Raw genomic sequence first — 21484 nt, 5'->3', positions numbered from 1 at the left:
AGGGCGAAAAAAAATAATTAAAAAAAATAAAATCTGAGTTGCGCTTAAAAAAAAAAAAAAAACGGAATTGCACGATAAAAAAAATCTGAAATGGGCAAACTTATTTTTTTAAAGCGGTGGAAACAGGCTTCCATATGAATCTTCTCCTCACCCCTCGCTGTATTCTCCCTGTTTCTCACCTGTCCAGAGCTTTCCAGACTTTAACAGGTGGTGCGTCTGTAATTATGGTCCGTGGGGAAACACAGTGCTCCGTGAGTAGCACTGTGTTTCCCCACGGACCATAATTACAGACGCACCACCTGTGGGGAAACACAGTGCTCCGTGAGTAGTTAAATGAACTAAACGAAGCGATTTGCATCGATGAATTTTTTAGTATTCAAATTACTCAAGGAATCGTTTCAGGAAGGAATATAGTTTTAAATTGCAGTGTGTTTTTATTATACAGTGGTCTTATTATGGTTTTTAAGAGACACATGCATGTGCCTTTTGTTTTTATGCGACAATCGTATTAATGTAACAATTTAAAGTTTCGATTTGACCAAATTTGCCGTGCCGCCCTTAAAACTTACCAGACTTCTTCACTAGTTGGAGATTTCTTAGGATTTAGATGTGGTGACTGAGCAGGTCATTCCTTCAAAGATACACTCCAGACAACTGTTTGCTCTCTAAATAACGTTTACCGAGCACGGCTCTACGCTTCCAGACGGAATTGCATGGTGTACAGAATTGCAAGTATGGAATGGTAGCCATGTTGGTTCACGTTCCAGAATAAGTCTCCAGCTTTCCCTGCTTCAAAACAACCCCAAATCATTAAGCTTCCACCTCCATGTTTGACTGTAGGGGTGAGGCAGACTGCTAAAAGCTTCTTTCCTGTTCTCCATCTTACACAAGTTCTTTACTTGAGCCAAAAATGTCGGGTCTCATCTGCCAACAGAATCCTTCTATTCTCAGACTTATTCACTGGCCAATTCTTCTTGCGTTTTACTCAGATTGTTGCATAAAAACAAAAAGGAACATCGACGCGTCTCAGACACAATAAGAGACTTCGCGTTTCCACCATTCAGCACATCCAAACCATGGGGTGTATTTATTTTTGGGGTAAATTGTGTTGAAAAATGTTATAAAGGCATTCATTAAATTGAGGTCAGAGATTTTTGTTACATTTCAATATTATTTGGTTACATAATGGCATATTTGATATAAAAAAAATAAAACATCTAAAAAATGCGTCTTTCACGGCACCATGCTGATTTACTTATTAGACCACAACGCGTGTTATATCCATTTAGATTTACAGTTAACGATGGAAAACCATTTTCACTATTGTGATTATAGAAAATCATTCAACATTTATTCAAAAGCGAACATTGTTTAGGGCCTTTGGATGGAAAAAAAATGTAGATGGAAAAAAGAAGTCACAATATTGTCAATAAATAAATAACACTTAGAATCGTATCGTTTTAATCGTGATCATATCGTTATGTATCGCAATTCGATACTTTGGTCGAATCGCACACCTCTTTCTCTTGTAATTGAAGTCATCAGTATGAGTGCAAGATTTTTTACACATAAAACATTACGCTTTATATTTTTATTGTACAAATGTAATCTTTTCTCAATTTTTTTTTATTTTTTTATGTAAACAGCACAGGCACCTGTGAGGTGATTCAGCTAATAAAATTAGCATAGCTCAATGTGCTGCTATTTCTTCAGTTAATGCTAATTCCTTCGGTGCCATTCGAGAAATCTTTTTTATTATACATTTATTTTAAAATATAAATAAAATGGACATCGGTTTTTGCTCATATCTGATGGGAACAGTGACGCACTCTGTAACATATCACGATATTTTAACGTTAAGATAGCTATGATAATATGGGGGGGGGGGTAATAGACGGACGGCCGCCATGACAGAACGTCGGGTTGCCGGATTGTGCAGGTTTTTAGCATTCTCAAAATATGGACAATAAAACTGTAAAATTAAATTGATTGTACGTTTTAAGTATCTACATGGATTGTAACGCAACAGGGTTTTGTCCAAGCACTACCTTAGAAAGAAATATACAAGTATTTAATAGTAAGAAGGTCGTACAAAAAATTTGCATTGAACCCGTGACAGGTAGGGTTTACACGGTGTAATCTGGCAACCCTGTATTTCAGCGTTGTTTTTAAATCAAAAAGCCGTTAATTGAATATTTGACGGTTAAATGTAGATGAAGTGCAGCGTCCCGTCATAACACGGAGAGCAAACCGGGAAAATAATGCTAAAATTAGATATTTAGTCGATAAAAATCGGTGAAAAAGGAGAAAAAGTTGACACCTTTACTTGTATTTTAATCATACAACATGTCGTTATGGTCGTATTACGTGTTTTACCTCAGTATGGCGTCGAGGTTCCTCACAGGTTCCTGCTCTGTCCTAATCCCAGGGAGAGTCCCGACCACAGCTTTCCATTGAGAGCCAGGGCAGAAGCAATGTTGACAGCCTGGAAGCTTGTTCTCCTCAATTAAAAAACAAACAAACAAAAAGAGAGACGCAGTTCCTGGTTTTTGTTTAAAACAAAACAAAAAAAGATCAGCTCAGGTGGTCTGGTTCCTACAGATGATCTCTACTCAGATCTGTTCAGACCTGCATTGCAATGGATGCGTATGGAATGAGTGCCTGTGCACCAAACCAGCCAGAAGGTAAGTAAAGGAGGGTTTGAACCCAACAAACTCGCAAATTTCACAGCACAGACGTTATTGGTTCTGTTCCCCAGCCTTGAATCCTCAAAAAAAAAAGTCAGCCTGGACTGAAATCCAGGCTGTATCTGGTGTCTTCTGCCCTCACACTCGCCCCCGCTTCCTCACTCCACACTAGCACGCTTTACTGGAAGACTGCAGATAGGGTTGCCAGATCTTGCCTTAGAAGAACCAGGGCCCGGTTTTTCAAAAGTAATCCACTAGGATTTTGGATAACGGATTGGATCAAATCTTGAAAATTGGTTTTTCAAAAGAAAAAACGGATTACATAATCGGATTAGATCATGTAATCCAATCTTGGTTCTGATCCGGATCAAACCTTTAGTTTGGGTTTTTCAGAACTTTTTTGTAGGATTTGGATCACTTTGATCCAAAAACTCTGGAATAAACTGATCCCATCAGAAGGGTGGATTCAGCATGGATTCCATGCCCAAAATGTAATGAAAACTTAAAAAATTTATCAAATAATACTATATTTGGATCATGCAGTATCTTACAAGATATCCTATTTATTCATAAGGTTTAAATTTTATTTGTTCCTCCGTCAGGCTACAGTGATTAGGCAGGCTTTAACGTATTCAGCCTTTCAGTATAGGCCTACAGCAAAGTAGAAAGAGTTTGGCCTCATACAATAATCCCCCAAACAGCTGTCAAAATTGACAAAAACAATACATTTTATTGTCACTAATTGATATATATATATATACATCACAATCGAAAATATTTTTGTTTTTAGAATATTTATTAGTGATGCATGCAATGATTACAGAATAACCCCAAAAATGCAAAGAATGGCAATCACTGATTTTTGAAATCCAAAACAATTCCAAATCAGAAATAGTGTCTAACTATTGCGTCCCTTGTTGCACGTCCTGTTTGCTCGTTCTGGCAGAATGCAGGAGGTTGCTTAGGGTCTCCAAGGGGCTCAGGTGCATCATTGTCAGCACGGAGAGGGACATTGCGTTTAGTAGCGATGTTTTGCAGGACAATACAGGCAAGGGTTATGTTGCATGCTTTCTGTGGTTCCGCTCTGAGGTAGTTAGGGCATGCAAAGCGCCTCTTAAGAACTCCATTTAAACGCTCAATTGCACATCTTGCTCTGCAATGAGCAGTGTTGAAGCGTGCCTGCGCCGGTGTATTTGCTGTTAGAAAAGGAGTCATCAGCCATGGTAGGAGTGGGTAGGCACTGTCCCCTAATATTATGCCATCTTTGGTGATGATAAGGTCAGCATCGCACACAAGTTGGACATTGATGCTGTGCCTCCCCTTTCTGTTTATAAACTCCCATTCATTCTCACGAGGTGCTTGTATATGCACATGTGTGCAGTCGATTGCTCCAATAGTATTGGGCATATTCCCCAAAAGAAAAAAGCTGCGCTTGGCCTGGGCAATCTGGTGGTCCTTTGGAAAAGAAACAAATTCATTGACCAGTCTGGCCAGTGCGATTGACACATCTCTCACCACATCACACACAGCTGCTTTCACAACTCCCATATAGTCACCAACAACCTGATAGAAAGTCCCACATGCATAAAATCGGAGAGCAATGAGGATCTGGTCTTCCACAGACAGACCGTGACTCCTTTGAGTTCTGTGTTGAAGTTTTGGCCTGAGAAGGTTCACAAGGTACTCTATATCAGCCTTCCCAAACTGGACATACAGCTCCTCAGTGGTGTATTGCTCCAGTGGCTTGGTACGTTCAACATACACCCTTTGATGGTATCCTCTTCTGGCAAAGTGGTGGTGGCGGTGGACAACACCTGCCATTTCACTGTCTCTCTGTGAATCCTCTGAGTAAGGCTGATTTATATGGCTGTGTAGTTGGACTTTTCAGACACACCTATTACAACTGATTTGTTTTGACTTGTGTTCAATTGAGGCAATTGGACCCAAGGCCTATAATTGATGAACAATGTTCACTATAGTAAAGCAACGGAACCATGGACTCAAGAAGCTGTAACTTCACTGCTGCTGAAACCAATGCACTACTAGAGGGTGTTCAGTGCCATTATGGAACAATAGTGGGAGGTTTTAATTCTGCTAAGGATACCAACAAAAAGAAAAATGATGTTTGGATTATAATCACAGACAATGTGAATGCCATAGGGTCTGGCCAGAGGAGGACCACAGACCAAATCAAATTGCGGTGGAAGAATCTTAAGGCCAGGGCAACAAAGGACCATGCTGAAGCCAAAAACCCACAAACAGGCAACAAGCCATTTAAGAGGGGAGATTACACAGATGTGGTCCTCAACATCATTGGAGGTGAGAAGTCGCAAGCTCTCCATGGTATTCAAGGTGTTGTAGGGGATGGCGAGCCTTGGATTGAGGAGGAGGAGGAGAATCTGCCAGTTGCTCCTGAGGCTGATCCAGAGAGTGTATTTATATTGAATCTCAGCTCTGTTCCAGAGGAAGAAGCTGGATCCTCATTGGTTCAGCCAGTGGTAGTTGCCACAGGATCTCAGAGCAAAGGCTTGAAGCGCCCTTCATCAAACAAAGATGATGATTACAAGGCGCTTCTGCAAAAAGAGACTGAAAGGGCAGAAGCACAGCTTCATCTGGCAGAGGAACAACTGACTCTGACCAAACTGCAGCAAACCAAGGCCAGACTTGAGATCCGCCTCCTAAAGGCTACTCTCAGACAAGCTGGTCTCTCCACATCAGATGAGGAAGTCTGAAATTATTGTGGAGTATTTGACATTAAGTCTTTTTTATTTCAATACATCTATATTTGAAACTTGTTATAAATATCCTCAATGTACAGTGTTTGTGTTGTAGGTCTCAGATGAGCGGACTGCTGGAAGAGGATGGGGTGGGGTTTTTCTTGTGTTTAGTTTCTTTTAAATGTGTGTGTTTTCATTTCAAATAATAAACTTATATTGACCCCACACTGGCTATTGTTGCTCTTTACATATCTATAGTTCTACATTGTGATTTCCTATCCTGTTTGAGCACTGGTTATCCAGATTTGGTGATCCTGAAAAGTTCCTATCCGGATCAGATTGATCCAATCCGATGTTGCTTTGAAAAACTGGCTCAAGAAGTAAGATGGATTACGTGATCACGGATCACAAAAAAAGGATTACTAAATCCGGATCAATTTTATCCAGATTAAACCTTTTGAAAAACCGGGCCCAGATGATTACAGGCAAGCTAAAATCCTGTAGCTTGATTGACCAGTAAATGAATAGAACACACCTTTTCGACCAGGTGTGCAGGTATATGAACAATTGCATTGAATTCAGATGTATTTGTATAGAGCTTTTAGCAAAAAGACACTGACACTTTGTTTGGAAAACAGACTCATGATAAATAAAGAAGTCTTCTATAAGCAAGCCAGTGGTGCCACTGTGGTGAAACACCCTGAAGATCCATGAGATTAAGGAGTAAGAACAGGAACTCGAAAGATTTGGAGTGTAGTTAATGTCAGAAGTGTGCTACACTGACTCTGGACTACAGTTCGCATCTGATCACCATCACTGCACACCTCAACATTGTTCATCTGTAATAATAGGACAGGTTGGACAGTCCCAAAAAGCATTTCACTGCATGTCGTACTCTGTATGAATGTGTATGTGACAAATATGATTTGAATTTGATTAAATTCGAATTTAAATTTGATTGAATTCGATTTGAATTTAAAGTATTGTTATAAGGGCTAAGTCTTTAACTTTCATTTAAAGACTACTAGCGACTCAACCAGTTAGACATCAAGTAGAAGTTCGTTTCACCACTTAGGTGCCAGAACATAGGAGTCTTGAAGCGGGTCTTGCTTGTATGCTTAGAGATGGTGGGACAAGTCAAACGGTGGTTGAGGAACAGAGGGTGCTGAGTGCTCTGACAGAACCAAAGTCTGTTTTGTTTTTGTTTTTCTGTTTGTTTCTTCACTGGCAAACCACAAAGGACCCGATTGGCTTTTCTCTTGCATTTATGAATGTTAAGTAATAGATGACAGGATTTAAGTTGGCTCCTTCAGTCAATTTTTTGAATTCTTAGTTATCTGAAGTCACATTCATGGACAATGTTCATGACGCAGGAACACACCCTGGATGTCACGCTGGTCCGTCACAGGCCTCTACGAACACATCTAGGGGAAATATCAGAACCAGGCCATCTACAGTCATGTTTTTGGGAGGTGGGAAGAATCTAGAGATCCCAAAGGAATCTAATAGAGGCAATGGGGAGAGGGTCAAACATGAATGAAAACACTAGTATTTAGTCATATCCACCATTTTATAAGTGACTTGTAATGTTATTTACAAAATGTATTTAATTTGATTTTATAAACCAAAAACTACTAAGTCATAATAAGTGGATTAAACAATTAAAAAAAAATCACCTTGTTCAAGCTGGTTTATTATTTATATTTATATAAATATTATTTATATTCTCAACGGTTTTAAACATAGACCAGAGTATATATGTTTATGTGATGAAAAATATAATTTAAATAATCCGAAGAAGAATTAACTGATTTAAAACAAATATATATAAAGAAAGAAAGAAGGAAAGAAAGAAAGAAAGAAAGAAAGAAAGAAAGAAAGAAAGAAAGAAAGAAAGAAAGAAAGAAAGAAAGAAAGAAAGAAAGAAAGAAAAACACCAGCTAAATAAAAGTTGGACACGTTTTGTGTAAATTCAGTAGACCTGGCAACACAGACTGCAGCGGTCTCTTTACGCTTCTTTTTTTAACCCCACCCCCTGGTTGTGATTGGATTGTAGCGGCCGGATTACTTGATCACGATTGGCTAGTCGTTGATACTGTCTGATTGGACGGGTGCTGATGTGTATAAAGCGCCACCCAAAGTGCGGGTTAGAAGTAAAACTCATGCACATCATGTGTTGGACTGCAGGGCAGAAATTTAGTGTGAAATTCTGCCATCTGCTGGACAGGTGATAAGATGACAACAGGATTTCATATTTCCTAATAAAGATCATAAAAATGATTTAAATATTTCTAATTTAAAAAGAGATGTATGTCTGGGGACCTGAATATACAATATATGGCCAGAAGTTTTGGGATACCTAAGCATAAGATTGGCTTCTTTCTGATCATCCAATTCCACATTTAGTCCACACTTGCTGTTTCAATAAGCTCCACTCTTCTGGGAAGATATTCCACTGGATTTTGTGTAAGATTCATTCAGCCACAATGGTATTAGTATGATCAGGTAATTCATTTCAAAGGTGTTCAATAGGGATGATGGTCAGATAGCAGGAGATCATCCACTCCAACACATGTAGCTTCATGGAGCGAGCTTTGGTTCAACAGGTTCGGGTTCAAGTAAAGAGAACGTCTCATGCTACTTCATCCAAAGACATCTATATCATTGTTTACCTCTGTGTGGTAACAGGTTGGGGAAAGAAGAACACATGGCTGGAAGGGTCTTTTGGTCATATCATTTGTATTGGAGCTCCAGGTAACACGCAGTTAAGCTCATTTCATTCACTGAATTTCAGGTACGCAGGAAAAGTCGTGTTTGCGTCCCAAGCCTCTTTTTTTTTTCCAAAACTGTGTAAAATGTATAAGAATAGATTTAAAAAAATAGTAGGAGGTTAATAAAAGTCCACTAAAAACACATACATACACACATACATTGTTTTATTCTTTCTATTTTATCGTAATTTGCTGAACCATGTTCAGGATGTGTGCTAATATCCTGAATATGACACAACAAACACCCCCTCCCACACACACACCTCCTCCTTCCTTCGATACACAGTTAAAACCACATGAGCATCATTTTCAGCTACAATCCAGCTCTTTTTCAGCTCTTTTTCTAACCAGTAAACACACACAACATGCTCCTTGTGCTCTCACCAGACACTGTAGACAGTCACTAATAATTTCTTTGCCCTACTTATCTTTGCACCAGTTATTTTGCAATCGGGTTCACGCACATTCAGAGACTTAAAAAAAAAAAAAAAAAAAAAATCCTTGTGAGACAGAACGCTTCCTCAAAAACGACCTCGTTACTCAGTTCACCACAAGGTTTCTGTTTAGAAGACACAAGTGAATGTAGCTGACATGGCTGTATAGCAGCGCGGGTGAGAAGGAGTACATTTACCGTCCGAGGATTGGATCCCGCACTGATAAAACGCAGTACGCTAGAGATACAGGACCACCGTGCACTGGGGTATGTTCCAGCTCTCAGACGTTACTTATTATATACGTGTAGGTGTCATTATATTGTATTCATTCCATTTTAGCTTTACGTAGAGCTGAGGAAAGATGAACGAGGGCCAGAAGTAGGGTGAGATAAAAAAAAAAAAAATGACAAATGTTTTTTTTATCTCCTAATTGATTTTATTTTATTTTTATGATGTCAAATGACCAAAACTTTGCAAGCAGAAGCCACTTATATTTTTGCATGTCAAAAAATACTCTCCCCCCTCCCCCCGCAGTTTATTTAACCTTCAAAGAACAAACATTGTCATTATTTCACTGTTGAACACATTTAACAACAAATCCAAGCAGCGTATCATAAACGCAAGAACGAGCGTCTGTGATACACAACCTGGATTTGTTGTTAAACGTGTTTACGTGGGCATGTTGCCAGACATTTAGAGGCACTGGTTTTATTGTTTCATGGATTGAAATTTTAAAGAATCAGCTGTTTGGACATCAAGTAAAAGTTCCTTCCACCACCTTGGTGCCAGAACCGAGAGCCTGGAAGCATGTCTTCCTTGTACACTGAGAGATGGTGTGACCAGTAAGCAGTGGTTGAGGTCTGGAGGGAGTGTGGTTCAGTGTGGGGGTAAGAAAAGTGGTGCGAGGTAGCAGTGTGCTGATCTGTTTTTGGCTTTGTAGGCAAGCATCAGGGTTACAGATCTGATGCGGGCAGCTACAGGAAGCCGGTGGAGGGAGTGGAGCAGGGGTGGTGTTTGTGTGAAGCTACGGTAGGAAGGTTAAAAAACAAGCCATGCAGCTGCATTCTGTTTAAGTTGCAGAAAGCTTTTAGAAGCAGAGCAGGAAAGAACAGGCAAAATATCTAATCAGAATCCATCAGTGTTTTCATCCAACATTCTGGCGTTACTCTGAGAAGGTTATATGGGTTAATATGTGTGTATCAAAAGCAACATTACTTAACATCTGCACACATCTTCTGCTCCACCTTGCCTTACCCTGCCCTGTCCTGCACAATGTTCTACTAGATGGTCTGCAATCTCAGAATATGTCTTAGTTAATGTCATTTATCATCACAAACTGCTGCAGAGTGGATTAGAATTTATAATTAGGAATGGACGTTTGCTCTAATTTTAGATTGTGCACTTTAGGCCATTGATCAGATGAATTAATGACCTATATTTTTTTCAATAATACATTAGAAGTGATTCCCTCTCACAAACCCTGAACCTCTAACTATAAACGCTGACCTTTTTCAGGTGTCTGAAGCAGCTGGATCAAAATGCAAAGCATTAAGTGTGTGGTGGTTGGAGATGGAGCTGTAGGAAAGACCTGCCTTTTGATCTCCTACACCACCAACGCATTTCCCAAGGAGTACATCCCCACCGTGTTTGACAACTACAGCTCGGAGATCACAGTGCAGTCCAACCCCTACTGTCTGAATCTATGGGACACGGCGGGTCAGGAAGCGTACGACCGTCTGCGCACCATATCGTACCCGCAGACCAACGTCTTCATCGTCTGCTTCTCTATCTCCAGCATGACCTCTTTTGAGAACATCAAGCTAAAGTGGTATCCTGAGGTATCGAAACACTGCCCCAATGTACCCATTCTGCTGGTAGGAACCAAAAAAGATCACAGACAAGATCCAGAAATTTTGCAAAAATTAAAGGAACAGAAACAGAGTCTGGTCACTCAGCAGCAGGGAAAAGCGCTGGCTGAAGAAATCAGGGCTGTCGAGTACCTCGAGTGCTCAGCTCTTAACCAAGATGGGGTGAAGGAGGTATTCGTAAAGGCAGTCGAAGCCTTTCTGAACCCAAAGCCCGTGCGTAGAAAGATCTGCGTGTTTTTATAAACATTTTATTGGAGTATTGTTTGTTTTGTTTTTTTACTGAAGAGGGCTTAAGACTTTCTAAAAACCCGAGTTCCTGTATTTTAAAGTATTTCCCATTTATTAAAATAGTGTGAATATAGAAGAGGAAGTGTTTAAAATAGTCTCAAGGTTATTATATATATATATATATATATATATATGTATATGTATATATGTATATGTATATATGTATATATATATATATATATATATATATATATATATATATATATATATATATATATATATATATATATAATGATTTCAACATAGGGGGAGTGGTGGCTTGGTTGCCGATCGGAAAGTTTGGGGTTCAAGCCCCGGTATCGCCAAGCTGCCACTCTTGGGCCCTTGAGCAAGCCCCTCTATGCTCCGGGGGTCCCTTACGAGGGAAATATCAAGGTCCGTGACATCGGAGTGACGAGGGGCCGCCTTCCCGTGGGCTCACCACCTGCAGGAGGGACCGTAAGGGACGGTGCTGTGAGGATTGGGCAGCAGTCGAAGGCGGGGGCCTGCTTAGACTGCTGCCCCCGCGACCGGAATTACGGATAAGCGGGAGAAAATGAATGAATATATATATATATATATATATATATATATATATATATATATATATATATATATATATATATATATATATATATGGTTGTGCAAACCATAAAATTGCTTGTCATTTTCTATTAACACAATTTACTGTTATTAATACTTGTGATCATCAACATTTGTACAGTTTACATTTAAAATGTCTAATAAAATGCCTGCTTGGTTTAATAATATATAAATTAATATTTATAAAAAAAAAAAAAAAAAAAGAATAAATAAAATTACTGCAGTACACTTTTTTTTAAATAAATTGACTAATTAATCAATGCACAAATAAAAAAAATTACAAAAATTAAATAGTTTACATTTGGGTAATACAGATGTGTGTGTGTGTGTGTGTGTGTGTGTGTGTGTGTGTGTGTGTGTGTGTGTGTTTTATATTTATTATTAATTTTTCTAAAGATATGATCTACTTTTATACTGTTATACTTATTTCAGTAAACTTTAACAAATGTCCTTATTCCTTCCATCCATTTATTCAGTCCCCCGATATGTGACATTGTCAGGATTTTCTCCTTTTAAGAGAAATTTTCAAAGCTGTACATTAAACGCTAAAGAATCCATAGCGCTAGCGTTAGCCTTTAACCAGGAAGTGGTGCTAGCGCTATTGATTCTTTAGCATTTTCATGCATGTGCCGTACGGAGTGAGCAGCCACAGTGACACTGCGCTAACTCTAGTCTCATTGTGTATGTTTTCAAGTTTAAAAATAATTTTTTATGAAAAAGCACAAAGTGTAAGGCAGAGACTAAACAAACTTGGGGTCCGCCACTTATTACGTTCCTGAGGAAACTGTGTCCCGATAAGATTTCGGTACGAATATTTGTACCTTTACACCCTTTATATATATATATATATATATATATATATATATATATATATATATATATATACACACATACATACATACATACATACATACATACATACATATATATCTTTATATATGTATATATATATATATATATATATATATATATATATATATATATATATATATATACATACATATATAAAGATATATGTAAAGAATTAAAGCAGATTTCAAAGATATAAAAACCTATTTTTTTCATGAACATAAAGATTTGTGAATGTGTGAATTCTGGCTCTGAAAGTTCCTCAGCTACATCTCTCCAGTTCATCATTGGGATCAACTAGACATGTGCATTGGGCTTTATTTCTCTAAATCTCACACACGGAGTCATTATTATTATTTTAACTGGTTGAATTTCTCCAAAATAATACACTAATATAAAAACACGACAACCCTGAACAGAGAGTTACTAAGAATGCAACCAAAAAGGTTTTGTCACACAGGCTTTAAGTATGATGAGATCCCAGCCTTCATGCGTTCCTCTATTCTCGAATGCCCTGTGCACACACCTGACAAGCTTTTCTCTTTCTAAGAAAAACTGTCTTATGTCCTATGACCATGTCCCGTGATTTGTAACAAAACACGCAGAAAATTAGTCACTGCTGAATTTTTGGATTTTGTTGCTGAATCATTGGAAGAATGGATGTAAATAGTTTGTTAGTCATCAGCTGTGGTGCTATTGGAGTGTCCAGTATCTGCAGTAGCTCTCATGATTGTGTGTAATACGCCTTCACCTGAAAGTGCATTTTATCATGTCACAAACGTGCCCTGAAATCGGAAATACATGACTTCTGTGTAATCGCTTTATACTCTATATGGAGTACTGGGACACATGAAATTTCCATCCATATGCGTTTCTTCTCTGAACAGTTATGTCAGGTTTGGTGGCACACAATTGTATAGAATGTCCTTGAAAGAAAAAAAGAAAAAAAATAAGAACTTTGCTTCATACTAGTCACATGTACATTCAAGGACAGTGAAACTCTTTCATCGCATATCCCAGTGATGTTAGGAAGCTGGGGTCAGAGCGCAGGGTGAGCAATGATACAGCGCCCCCTGGAGCACTGAGGGTTAAGGGCTTTGCTCAAGAGCGCCAAAAGTGGCAGCTTGGCGATACCAGGGTTTAAAACCCAACCGTATTATCAGTAACCCAGAGCCATAACCACTGAGCTACCACTCCCCCAGGATGTGGTGGCATGAAATATTTCCTTTACTTCAAATAGAAAAAACCAAACCTGTTCCACCACAACAGCACCCCTGTGCACAAAGACCGCTCCATAAAGATCTTGACTCGCCTGCTATAGAGCTCTGAACGCTGACTGCACCCCAGACCTCCTCACCTCAACTACATCAGTACCTACATTTTCTAACACCATTGTGGCTGAATGAATTTCACACAAATCTCCACAAGCAAACTCCAAAAATCTCAAGAAAATGTAAAAAAAAAAAAAAAAAATTACAGGGTTCTTGTTCAAAAGTCTGGTCAAGTCGGCTTTCATGGTCATTCCAACCATAGAGATTACAGCACGTATCGAAACCTTGCAACTTCGCCCAAAACCGAGGTGTTACGTACATAAAAACAACAAAAACCAACACAAGTTCACACAAAACAGGGTTCTTTGAATGCTGACTCAGTTGTTTTCAGACACAACGCCTAAAATGGAGAACTTAACATGTCATACCTTATTGCCAAAGCATAGGGCAGAGATTCAGACTGATATGAAAGAGGAACTCGGTTGAGTCTTCTGATCACTGGAAATGAATAAGCTGGTTTCTCTTACCGCAAAAAAGCTGACTACAAGGCGAGAGCACGGAAAAGAAAAAACATTTAACCATGAAGAAGCCTCACAGGAAGACACAGTTTTATATATATATATTAGAAATAGTTATATAATACTAAATGTGAAAGTAATAACGGCTCAATTTTGAATTTGTAAAAAGAAGAACCACAAAATTGTTTCGATCAGAAATGGCGTGCGACAATATACTTTATATCAATGAAATGTATTATCATTTATATTCAGGAAATTTAGTACAATGGTACCAAAAACTGGTACCTATGAGATCCCAGTCTGGATACACTCATTAGATCCTTTTTACTCTGTGATTTCTAGGAAACTTGCACTAAATAAATACTGTTACCTCAGAAACATGTATGAAAATAGTCATCACTGTTTGAATCATTAACATAACACATGGTAAGAGTTTGCTAGTCATCGTGATTCCGAGTCATTAACAAAAATTATTGTGGAAAAAATAAAAAACGCTTACATTTTAGGCTTCCTGGAAAGATTTATTTTATTATTATTGAATTTTTTATGAAAAAAAAATTAAATAAAAATTTAATATTTGACCTTACTGGCTAAGTCGCTCCAAAATTAATCCAATCAATTCATAATTATAGTTTAAAAATTTAATTATTATTTTTGTAATAAAATTATAGTTTTAAATGAAAGATAAAATCATGTAAAACCCTTTTTTGTTAACCCTTATGAAGTAATAATTTTTTTTTTTATCATAAGGTTCCAGTGATAATTTCTTGATTAAGGAGTCACACAATCAGACATTACACACAACCTCTGCTCCTGAAAGCCGTACAGAAATTATATCATGGATTAATAAAATAAACATACATAAAATAGTTATTTCTGAGAAATGCAGTGAAATTCAGAAATGTGGTCAACCTCATGTTACCTGGCACTTTAGAATACACTATAGTGACAAAAGTATTGGGACACCCGACCTTTCCAGCCATGTGTGTTTCTTCACCACACCGCTAGCACAAAGTTCTAAGCGCACAATTGTACAGGATGTCTATACAATGGTGTCTAATTGTATAGGATGTCTTCAAAAAGCACAATTTTGTCTGGAAAGTGTACATCGGGTTACTATAATTAACAAGTTTGTGAGAGAATACCATGAGATTAACCTCACCGTTTCGAAAAGCAGTGGACATTTCTATTTTTTTATTTTTTAAATATGAACTTAAATCTACTCAGAACCACAATTTTATCCATTTAAACATTGCTAATTCTCTGCTACTATTTTTAACTATTAGGTTATTACGAGAGTCCAGTAAATTAAAAAGAGCGTCATACATGAAGTGTAAAATTATCTTTTCTCTGTAAAAATCCACAATCTGTAAGTTTTTATGGAATCCACAAGTAGTTCTGACTCCTAAGCAGATGTTTGAGAGTTTAAATCCCTACACCGCCAAACTGCCACTGCTGGGCTCCTGAGCAAGGCCCTTAACCCTCATCTGCTAAATGTATGTATGAGATAATTGTAGGCCTGTTATGTAAAGGTATCTCACAATATTAAGGGCCTTGTTCAAAGCCCCCAGCATTGGCAGCTTAGTGGTGGCAAGATTTAAAATTGAAACCTTCTGATCAACATCTTAACCACCATCACCTTCCACTTCACAACATTACAAACGTTGAGTTTGCAGATCTTTAAATACTCACCATTTTTACACCTCTTTACAAAGTGCTGGTCCTGGTTACCTCACTGACATTAGTGTCAAGCGCTTAAACTCTTTTTCATTTCTTATCCATTTTTATTGTTGCATAGTCAAGAATCTTTGTTGATCACCTGACTCTACTACATCTGTGAGCCTGTTTGGCTTGTGCTTATGGAATTTAGCAAATCTAACTCTGAATTTTTAGACCCTTAATCAACCAAACTCTTTGGTTTGTACTTTCAGAATAAAATAAAAAATGCTAGTGTGGCAATGGTTGTTTAGAGACCAGTTTCTCTTCCTTTTTCTCAAATCAAACTGAGGCGATCTGTAAGTCTTAGTAGCATCAAGCATGTGTGTGTGAGAGAAAGAGAGAAAGAGAGCGAGAGAGAGAGAGAGAGAGAGAGAAAGAGAGAGAGAGAGAGAGAGAGAGAGAGAGAGAGAGAGAGAGAGAGAGAGAGAGAGAGAGAGAGTGAGTGAGTGAGTGTACTCCCGCCTAGTGGCCACAGCTTTGCATTACACCTTGAGCTTTAACTTCAATCCATTACATAAAGGTCATTTATCAATTCTATACATTTATTTGACACACTGATTGATATGGAATTAAACCACAGAAAGGTACACTGTCCACTGACAAAAACACCAGACTTTACCCATATGTGATTCTTTTGCAAACTGTTGCCACAAAGTTGGAGGCACAAAATTATATAAGATGTCTTTAAAAGCAGTAGCATGAAATATTTCCTTCACATTAACTAGGAGATTCAAATCTGTTCCAGCATGGAAATGACCATGTGCACAAAGCCAGCTCCATGAAGATCTGCTTTCCATGGGTTGGAAGATGTAGGAGGTCCTGATTGGCCTGCTATAGGGCCTATGAACCCCATTGTATACTTTTGGATGAATGTGAATGCTGAAACGCTCCGTCCTCTACATCTACATCTTTCAAACCAACTACCCTTACCACATCCATTAACCTCCTCCTTGGTCTCCCTCTTTTCATTCTTCCTGGCAGCTTCATCCTCAGTTGGCCTGTCCATCACCACTGCAAACAGGAAAGGGCTCAGAGCCGATCTTTGGTTTAATACAACCTCCACCTTAAACCAGCCTGTCATTCCTACTGCACACTTCACTGCTGTCACACTGTCCTTGTACATGTCCTGCACCACACTCACATACTTCTCTGACACACCAGACTTCCTCATACAATACCACAACCAGTGTTTGTGCCCCTCTCCTCAAATCTTTCCGCTTTGTCCTGGCCTCTGGATGGTGTTCTCTTTAATTGGATACCAGTCTGTGCAGCAGGGGATGGTTTTTCATTAATGCCCTGAGGAGCCATGAAATGTAACACAGGAGCTTTGAGGATGGATTTGGACTGTACTTAATGTCAACATTCTGATACACTGACACAGGACTATAGTTTGCATCTGATCACCATCACTGCACACCTCAACATCGTTTAACTGTAATAAATGGACATTCGGTGCAACCCAGATGAGGATGAGGTTCCCTCTTGAGTCTGGTTTCTCTCAAGGTCTCTTCCGTATGCCATCTCAGGGAGTTTTTCCTTTCCACAGTCGCCACCGGCTCGCTCATAAACGTACACTTATAAAGAACATCTTATTCATTTTTATCATTGCATTAAAGCTGCTTTGAGACAATGTTCATTGTTAAAAGTTCTATACAAATAAAAATGAATTGAACTGTATTTTCTTTTGCTTTAGCCACATCCCTCTACACCTGCTGCCGCTTCTCCTTGTACTCCTGCCTACTTTTCTCAACTCTCTGCCAATCTCAATCCTGTTTCTCCAAGCTCTTCTCCTTATGCTTTCCTGCACTTCCTCATTCCACCACCACGTCTCTTTGTCTTCCTTTTTATTTCCAGATGTCAAACCAAGTACTTTTCTAGCTGTCTCCCTTATCACTTCTGCAGTAGTGTCCCAATAATCCAGCACTTCTTCATCACCACCAAGCCCCTGTCTGACCTCTTCCCTGAACCTTGAAACAAACACTCTCACCATCTATTCTTATCTGATGCTGATATACACACAATGTCAGGAATGCGGGTGAGTGGAAAGACCCAAATGCAAGATGCCACAGGTGTAAGATGAAAAACTAATTAATAAAGAGGCAGGGGGTAAATCACAGGGCAAAGAACCCAAAATCCAAAAGCCAAAACCGAAAAAACAGTCTTCGATTCAAATACCGGGAAAACAGGGTGATGCAGGGAAGACAAAAATCAGAAGAGAAAAAAAACAGTCCAAATATCCAAGAGCCAGCAAACAGAACAACAAAGGGGCAAAGCAAAAACCTGTCCAGAGTTCAAACCAGAACAAGGGAGGCAGAGCAGAACAGGGATCAGGAACAGGAACCAGAACAGGCTCATTCAGTTCATTATTGCTCATTATTGGAAAAATAATCAATCCAACGATTGTAGTATCAGGGTATCAGGCTGCAACACACCAATATATATATATATATATATATATATATATATATATATATACACACACACACACACACATACACACCGATATGCTTTACTTTTAGGATTGTTTTTGTGCAGGTAATGATAGGAGCTTGAAAAACACCTGTACCATTTCCACTTAAGGTCATGCCTTGGTCATTACTTTGTTTCCCTGCTTTGCTATGGATGGCACAACTCCATCCTGCTCTATTGAGAATGTTGCTCCACCACCCTGGCAGCCGTGGTGGCTTAGTGAATAGGCCCCAACCATCTCTGCTCCCAGGGCATTGTCTCGTCTAGTACTGAGATAGAGTAAAGTGATGTCCATGTAGCAGCAATTGCATGCATGTAAGAAATGCCCCTAGCTTAGTGATAATCTGTAACATGTGCATCATTTTGCATTTAGTCTGTTTCATGTGTGTGCATGGCATTTATGTACTCCCATCTTTTTTTTAATTGGGCCATGCAGAGAACTTTACTGGATAAAGAACCTCAACAATAGGAACCAAAATTTCATGCAAAACAAGGCAAGGCATATTACATCATTTAATTGTTTTTTTTTTTTTTTATTATATTATTGTAGTTATTTCAAATAGATATGCATGCACATCATCCTATTTAAATTACACCCCCCCCCCCCACAGGCCACTTTTAGTTTCAAAGCTTAGAGATTTGCTCGTACTGTCCCTTGTAACCTAGTTCACAACTGGGAGTTAAAAAAAAAAAGAGAAACAACTGAGCTGTGGGATTTAGCTGCAAATATTTTAGGACACTGTGAAGATACCTGTGTGAGGACATTATACATCATTAACTAAGAAGTGTTCGGTTTGTGGGTTTTGTGATGCTGTAGCACATTTACTGAAGTTTTTTTTACTCCAGGTAAAAAGAAAGTCATAGCTGTTATAAAACAGAACAATTATTTTTCTATATTAAATGTGCTAACCATTATTTTGTTATATTATTTCCCAGGTTTAAAAGCTGCAATGGCCGAAAACCCATCTCTTCGTTACAATTTAACACGTTCCACAGCAATTCTGACCATGGAACCATTGGGCATACCACCATCCATAATGTTAGCTTTATTCATTTTTGCCATCATCACATATTGTCTAATTTTGCTCTTCCATTCTATGCTACTTGTGACTATTGCTGCAAAAAGGAATCTGCACGAGCCGATGTACATACTGCTGTTTAATTTGTCCTTATGTGACCTAATGGGAGCTACAGGTTTTTACCCTCAGCTGCTTTGCAGTATATTATTACAGAGTAGAGAAATCTCCTACCCTGCTTGTGTCTTACAAGGCATTCTTCTCCACCTCTATGGACCCGGATCTCTTTTATTTCTCACTGTTATGTCTTATGACCGATACATTGCTATTTGCCAACCTTTGAGATACCACAGTCTGATGACTCGAGGTACCTTGGTGAAATCTATATGCTTGGTCTGGGCCATCGATTTTGTTATGATCGGAGCTTTATTTGTGCTCACGCTGAGCAAAGAGATCTGCAGGACCAATATAGTGGACACGTACTGTAATAATCCGTCCTTAATGAAGCTAATCTGTGATGATGTGAGCGTGGTTAACATCTACGGCCTGTTTATTATCGCTCTCATTCAAGGATTTTCTGTAATGATGGTATCAATAACGTACATAAAAATCTTGATAACGTGTCTTTCTACAAAACAGGCTAAATCTATAAGTAAGGCGATGCAAACGTGTGGGACACATTTAGTGGTTTTTCTGACTTTTGAGGTGAAAATATTCTTACTGCTGGTTTCTCATGGGTTAGAAGCAGTATCTCCACATTTACGAAGAGCCTGCGGTGTCGCGATTGCTATTATTCCCCCGATTTTTAATCCTTTGATTTATGGGTTGAAAACAAAAGAATTACGTCAGACAGTGTTCAGGTTCTTACAGGAAAAGGTATCCTCAAGCTAACAGGAAACAAACCTAAAATTGTTTTTTATGAATATACTTCCTACTCTGAAATTATGATTAAAAGTAATAAAATATATTTGATTTTTTTATATAAACTATATGTATATAATTATTTAAACTAAATGCAGTTTAAGAAGGAATATTTGTATTTGCAATCACCTAATCCTGTTCTGTGCTCTTATAAATATCAGTATTAATAGTATAGTTATTATAGTTATCAGTTATGCTTAATTATTTCTTCATTAATATCATTTATCACAGATTTAACCCGATTGATTTGACTTTTTAGGCGATAAGGTGCATTGTGTTGGTGGGTTTTAGAAAAAAAAAACAGACTACATGTCTAAAACAGATGTATGTATGAACTGTTGCATATTACAGCACTTATGAGTTGAACGTACTTCTGTTGTAGGTATTCAAACTGACTTTCATATCAACAACTAGCAAGCAGTGAGACTAAAATATCGCATGAACCAGTAAATAAACACTAAATTATTATTATTTAAATGATAATAAACACTATTTTAATTTATTGTTATTTTTATTATTATTATTATTATTATAAGCTGAAATGTTTTGTACATTTACTAAATTATTTGGAAGAATAAATCATGCAGAATATTTTATCCAATATTATAGCACTGTGTTTCTGTACTGACCCATACAGTGGATAAAGGGGATTTCGTGTTGTAAGTCTATAATGTGATTTGGTTTGTTTGTGCTTTTTTACTTAATATTTTAACTCTTTTTTCTACACATGACAATGAAAGAATCGATCATATAATTAGAAATAAAGAGGCTAAATAAATAAGCAGGCATGTTCTATAGTAAAGCATTTAATCCGTCACCTGCTCTTGAAAAAAAAAGGCTTTTACTCGTCACATCTAATTACAGCAATTGTAAAATTATTTCTTTGCATATCCCAGCTTGTTAGGAAGCTAAAAGGAGCAGAAGCAAATGGTCTTCTATGATACCATGCCGCAGAGAAAGATATAGGCCTTACTCATAAGCACAACACTGACAGTTTGGGGTTCAAGCCCTAACCGTCCAATCAGTGGCCAACCATTGAGCTACCTTTTCCCATACTGTATCATAGCTGACCTTGAACCAGGGTTTGAGGTGGCTCTCGTCTAGCCTTAATAATGCATTACATAGAAAGTAGCTAGATTTAGTTTCGCCTGCTTTGTAAATCAATTTTATGAAATTGGCCTAATATGCCAGGGATGCTCTTTGGGTCTTCTGCTAACAGTCCAGAGAAAAGTGCAATCAACAAACAGATTATTCTGTCAGGGATGTGTGAACTGGAGTAAAAGTAGAGATATTCATGTTTTATAAGACTAGTAAAAGTTGAAGTACTGACTATACTTTATTACTCAAGTTAAAGTAAAGAAGTTTGTGCTCTAA

At 38.1% G+C, this 21484-nt stretch overlaps 4 protein-coding genes across 11 annotated transcripts in view; 2 read left to right on the top strand and 2 right to left on the bottom strand.

Moving 5' to 3' along the window:
- Positions 1 to 2904, bottom strand: part of stim1a (stromal interaction molecule 1a) — a 47998-nt gene extending 45094 nt beyond the window's left edge. For 3 of the 7 annotated variants that reach the window (XM_083547876.1, XM_083547878.1, XM_083547877.1), the window contains exon 1: positions 2377 to 2902. The gene's annotated coding sequence lies outside the window, so the exon portion shown is untranslated. Of the gene's footprint in view, positions 1 to 2376 lie in introns of all 7 variants that reach the window. The other 4 variants (XM_083547874.1, XM_083547875.1, XM_083547879.1 and 1 more) reach the window with 3 other exon arrangements.
- A 668-nt stretch (positions 2905 to 3572) lies between these two features.
- Positions 3573 to 4508, bottom strand: LOC310730492 (putative nuclease HARBI1; the record flags this gene model as incomplete). Its single annotated transcript, XM_083549519.1, has 1 exon — positions 3573 to 4508. One exon carries the CDS (start codon positions 4506 to 4508, stop codon positions 3573 to 3575), a length of 936 nt encoding a protein of 311 aa, XP_083405645.1.
- Positions 4509 to 7436: 2928 nt separating this feature from the next.
- On the top strand, positions 7437 to 10879 carry rhoga (ras homolog family member Ga). 2 transcript variants are annotated; one of them, XM_083548184.1, is made up of 3 exons: positions 7437 to 8875; positions 8949 to 8992; positions 10125 to 10879. In XM_083548184.1, exon 3 carries the CDS (start codon positions 10148 to 10150, stop codon positions 10718 to 10720), a length of 573 nt encoding a protein of 190 aa, XP_083404310.1. In that variant the 5' UTR covers positions 7437 to 8875; positions 8949 to 8992; positions 10125 to 10147; the 3' UTR covers positions 10721 to 10879. The 2 variants fall into 2 exon arrangements, with proteins under 2 accessions (XP_083404310.1, XP_083404309.1); XM_083548183.1 differs by lacking the exon at positions 8949 to 8992.
- An 8475-nt stretch (positions 10880 to 19354) lies between these two features.
- On the top strand, positions 19355 to 20080 carry LOC310730491 (olfactory receptor 51I2-like; the record flags this gene model as incomplete). The annotated part of the gene is made up of 1 exon (XM_083549518.1): positions 19355 to 20080. One exon carries the CDS (start codon positions 19355 to 19357, stop codon positions 20078 to 20080), a length of 726 nt encoding a protein of 241 aa, XP_083405644.1.
- Between the last annotated feature and the right edge of the window lie 1404 nt (positions 20081 to 21484).

This window comes from Silurus aristotelis (genome assembly GCF_946808225.1).
Source record: "Silurus aristotelis genome assembly, chromosome: 8".
NCBI lineage: Eukaryota > Metazoa > Chordata > Actinopteri > Siluriformes > Siluridae > Silurus > Silurus aristotelis.
The sequence above is the reverse complement of the archived record's forward strand: the minus strand, read 5'-3'. Positions and strand labels throughout refer to the sequence as shown.

Coding starts and splice junctions, on each gene's coding strand:
- rhoga (XM_083548183.1), top strand. CDS start 10,148: ATGCAAAGCATTAAGTGTGTGGTGGTTGGAGATGGAGCTGTAGGAAAG.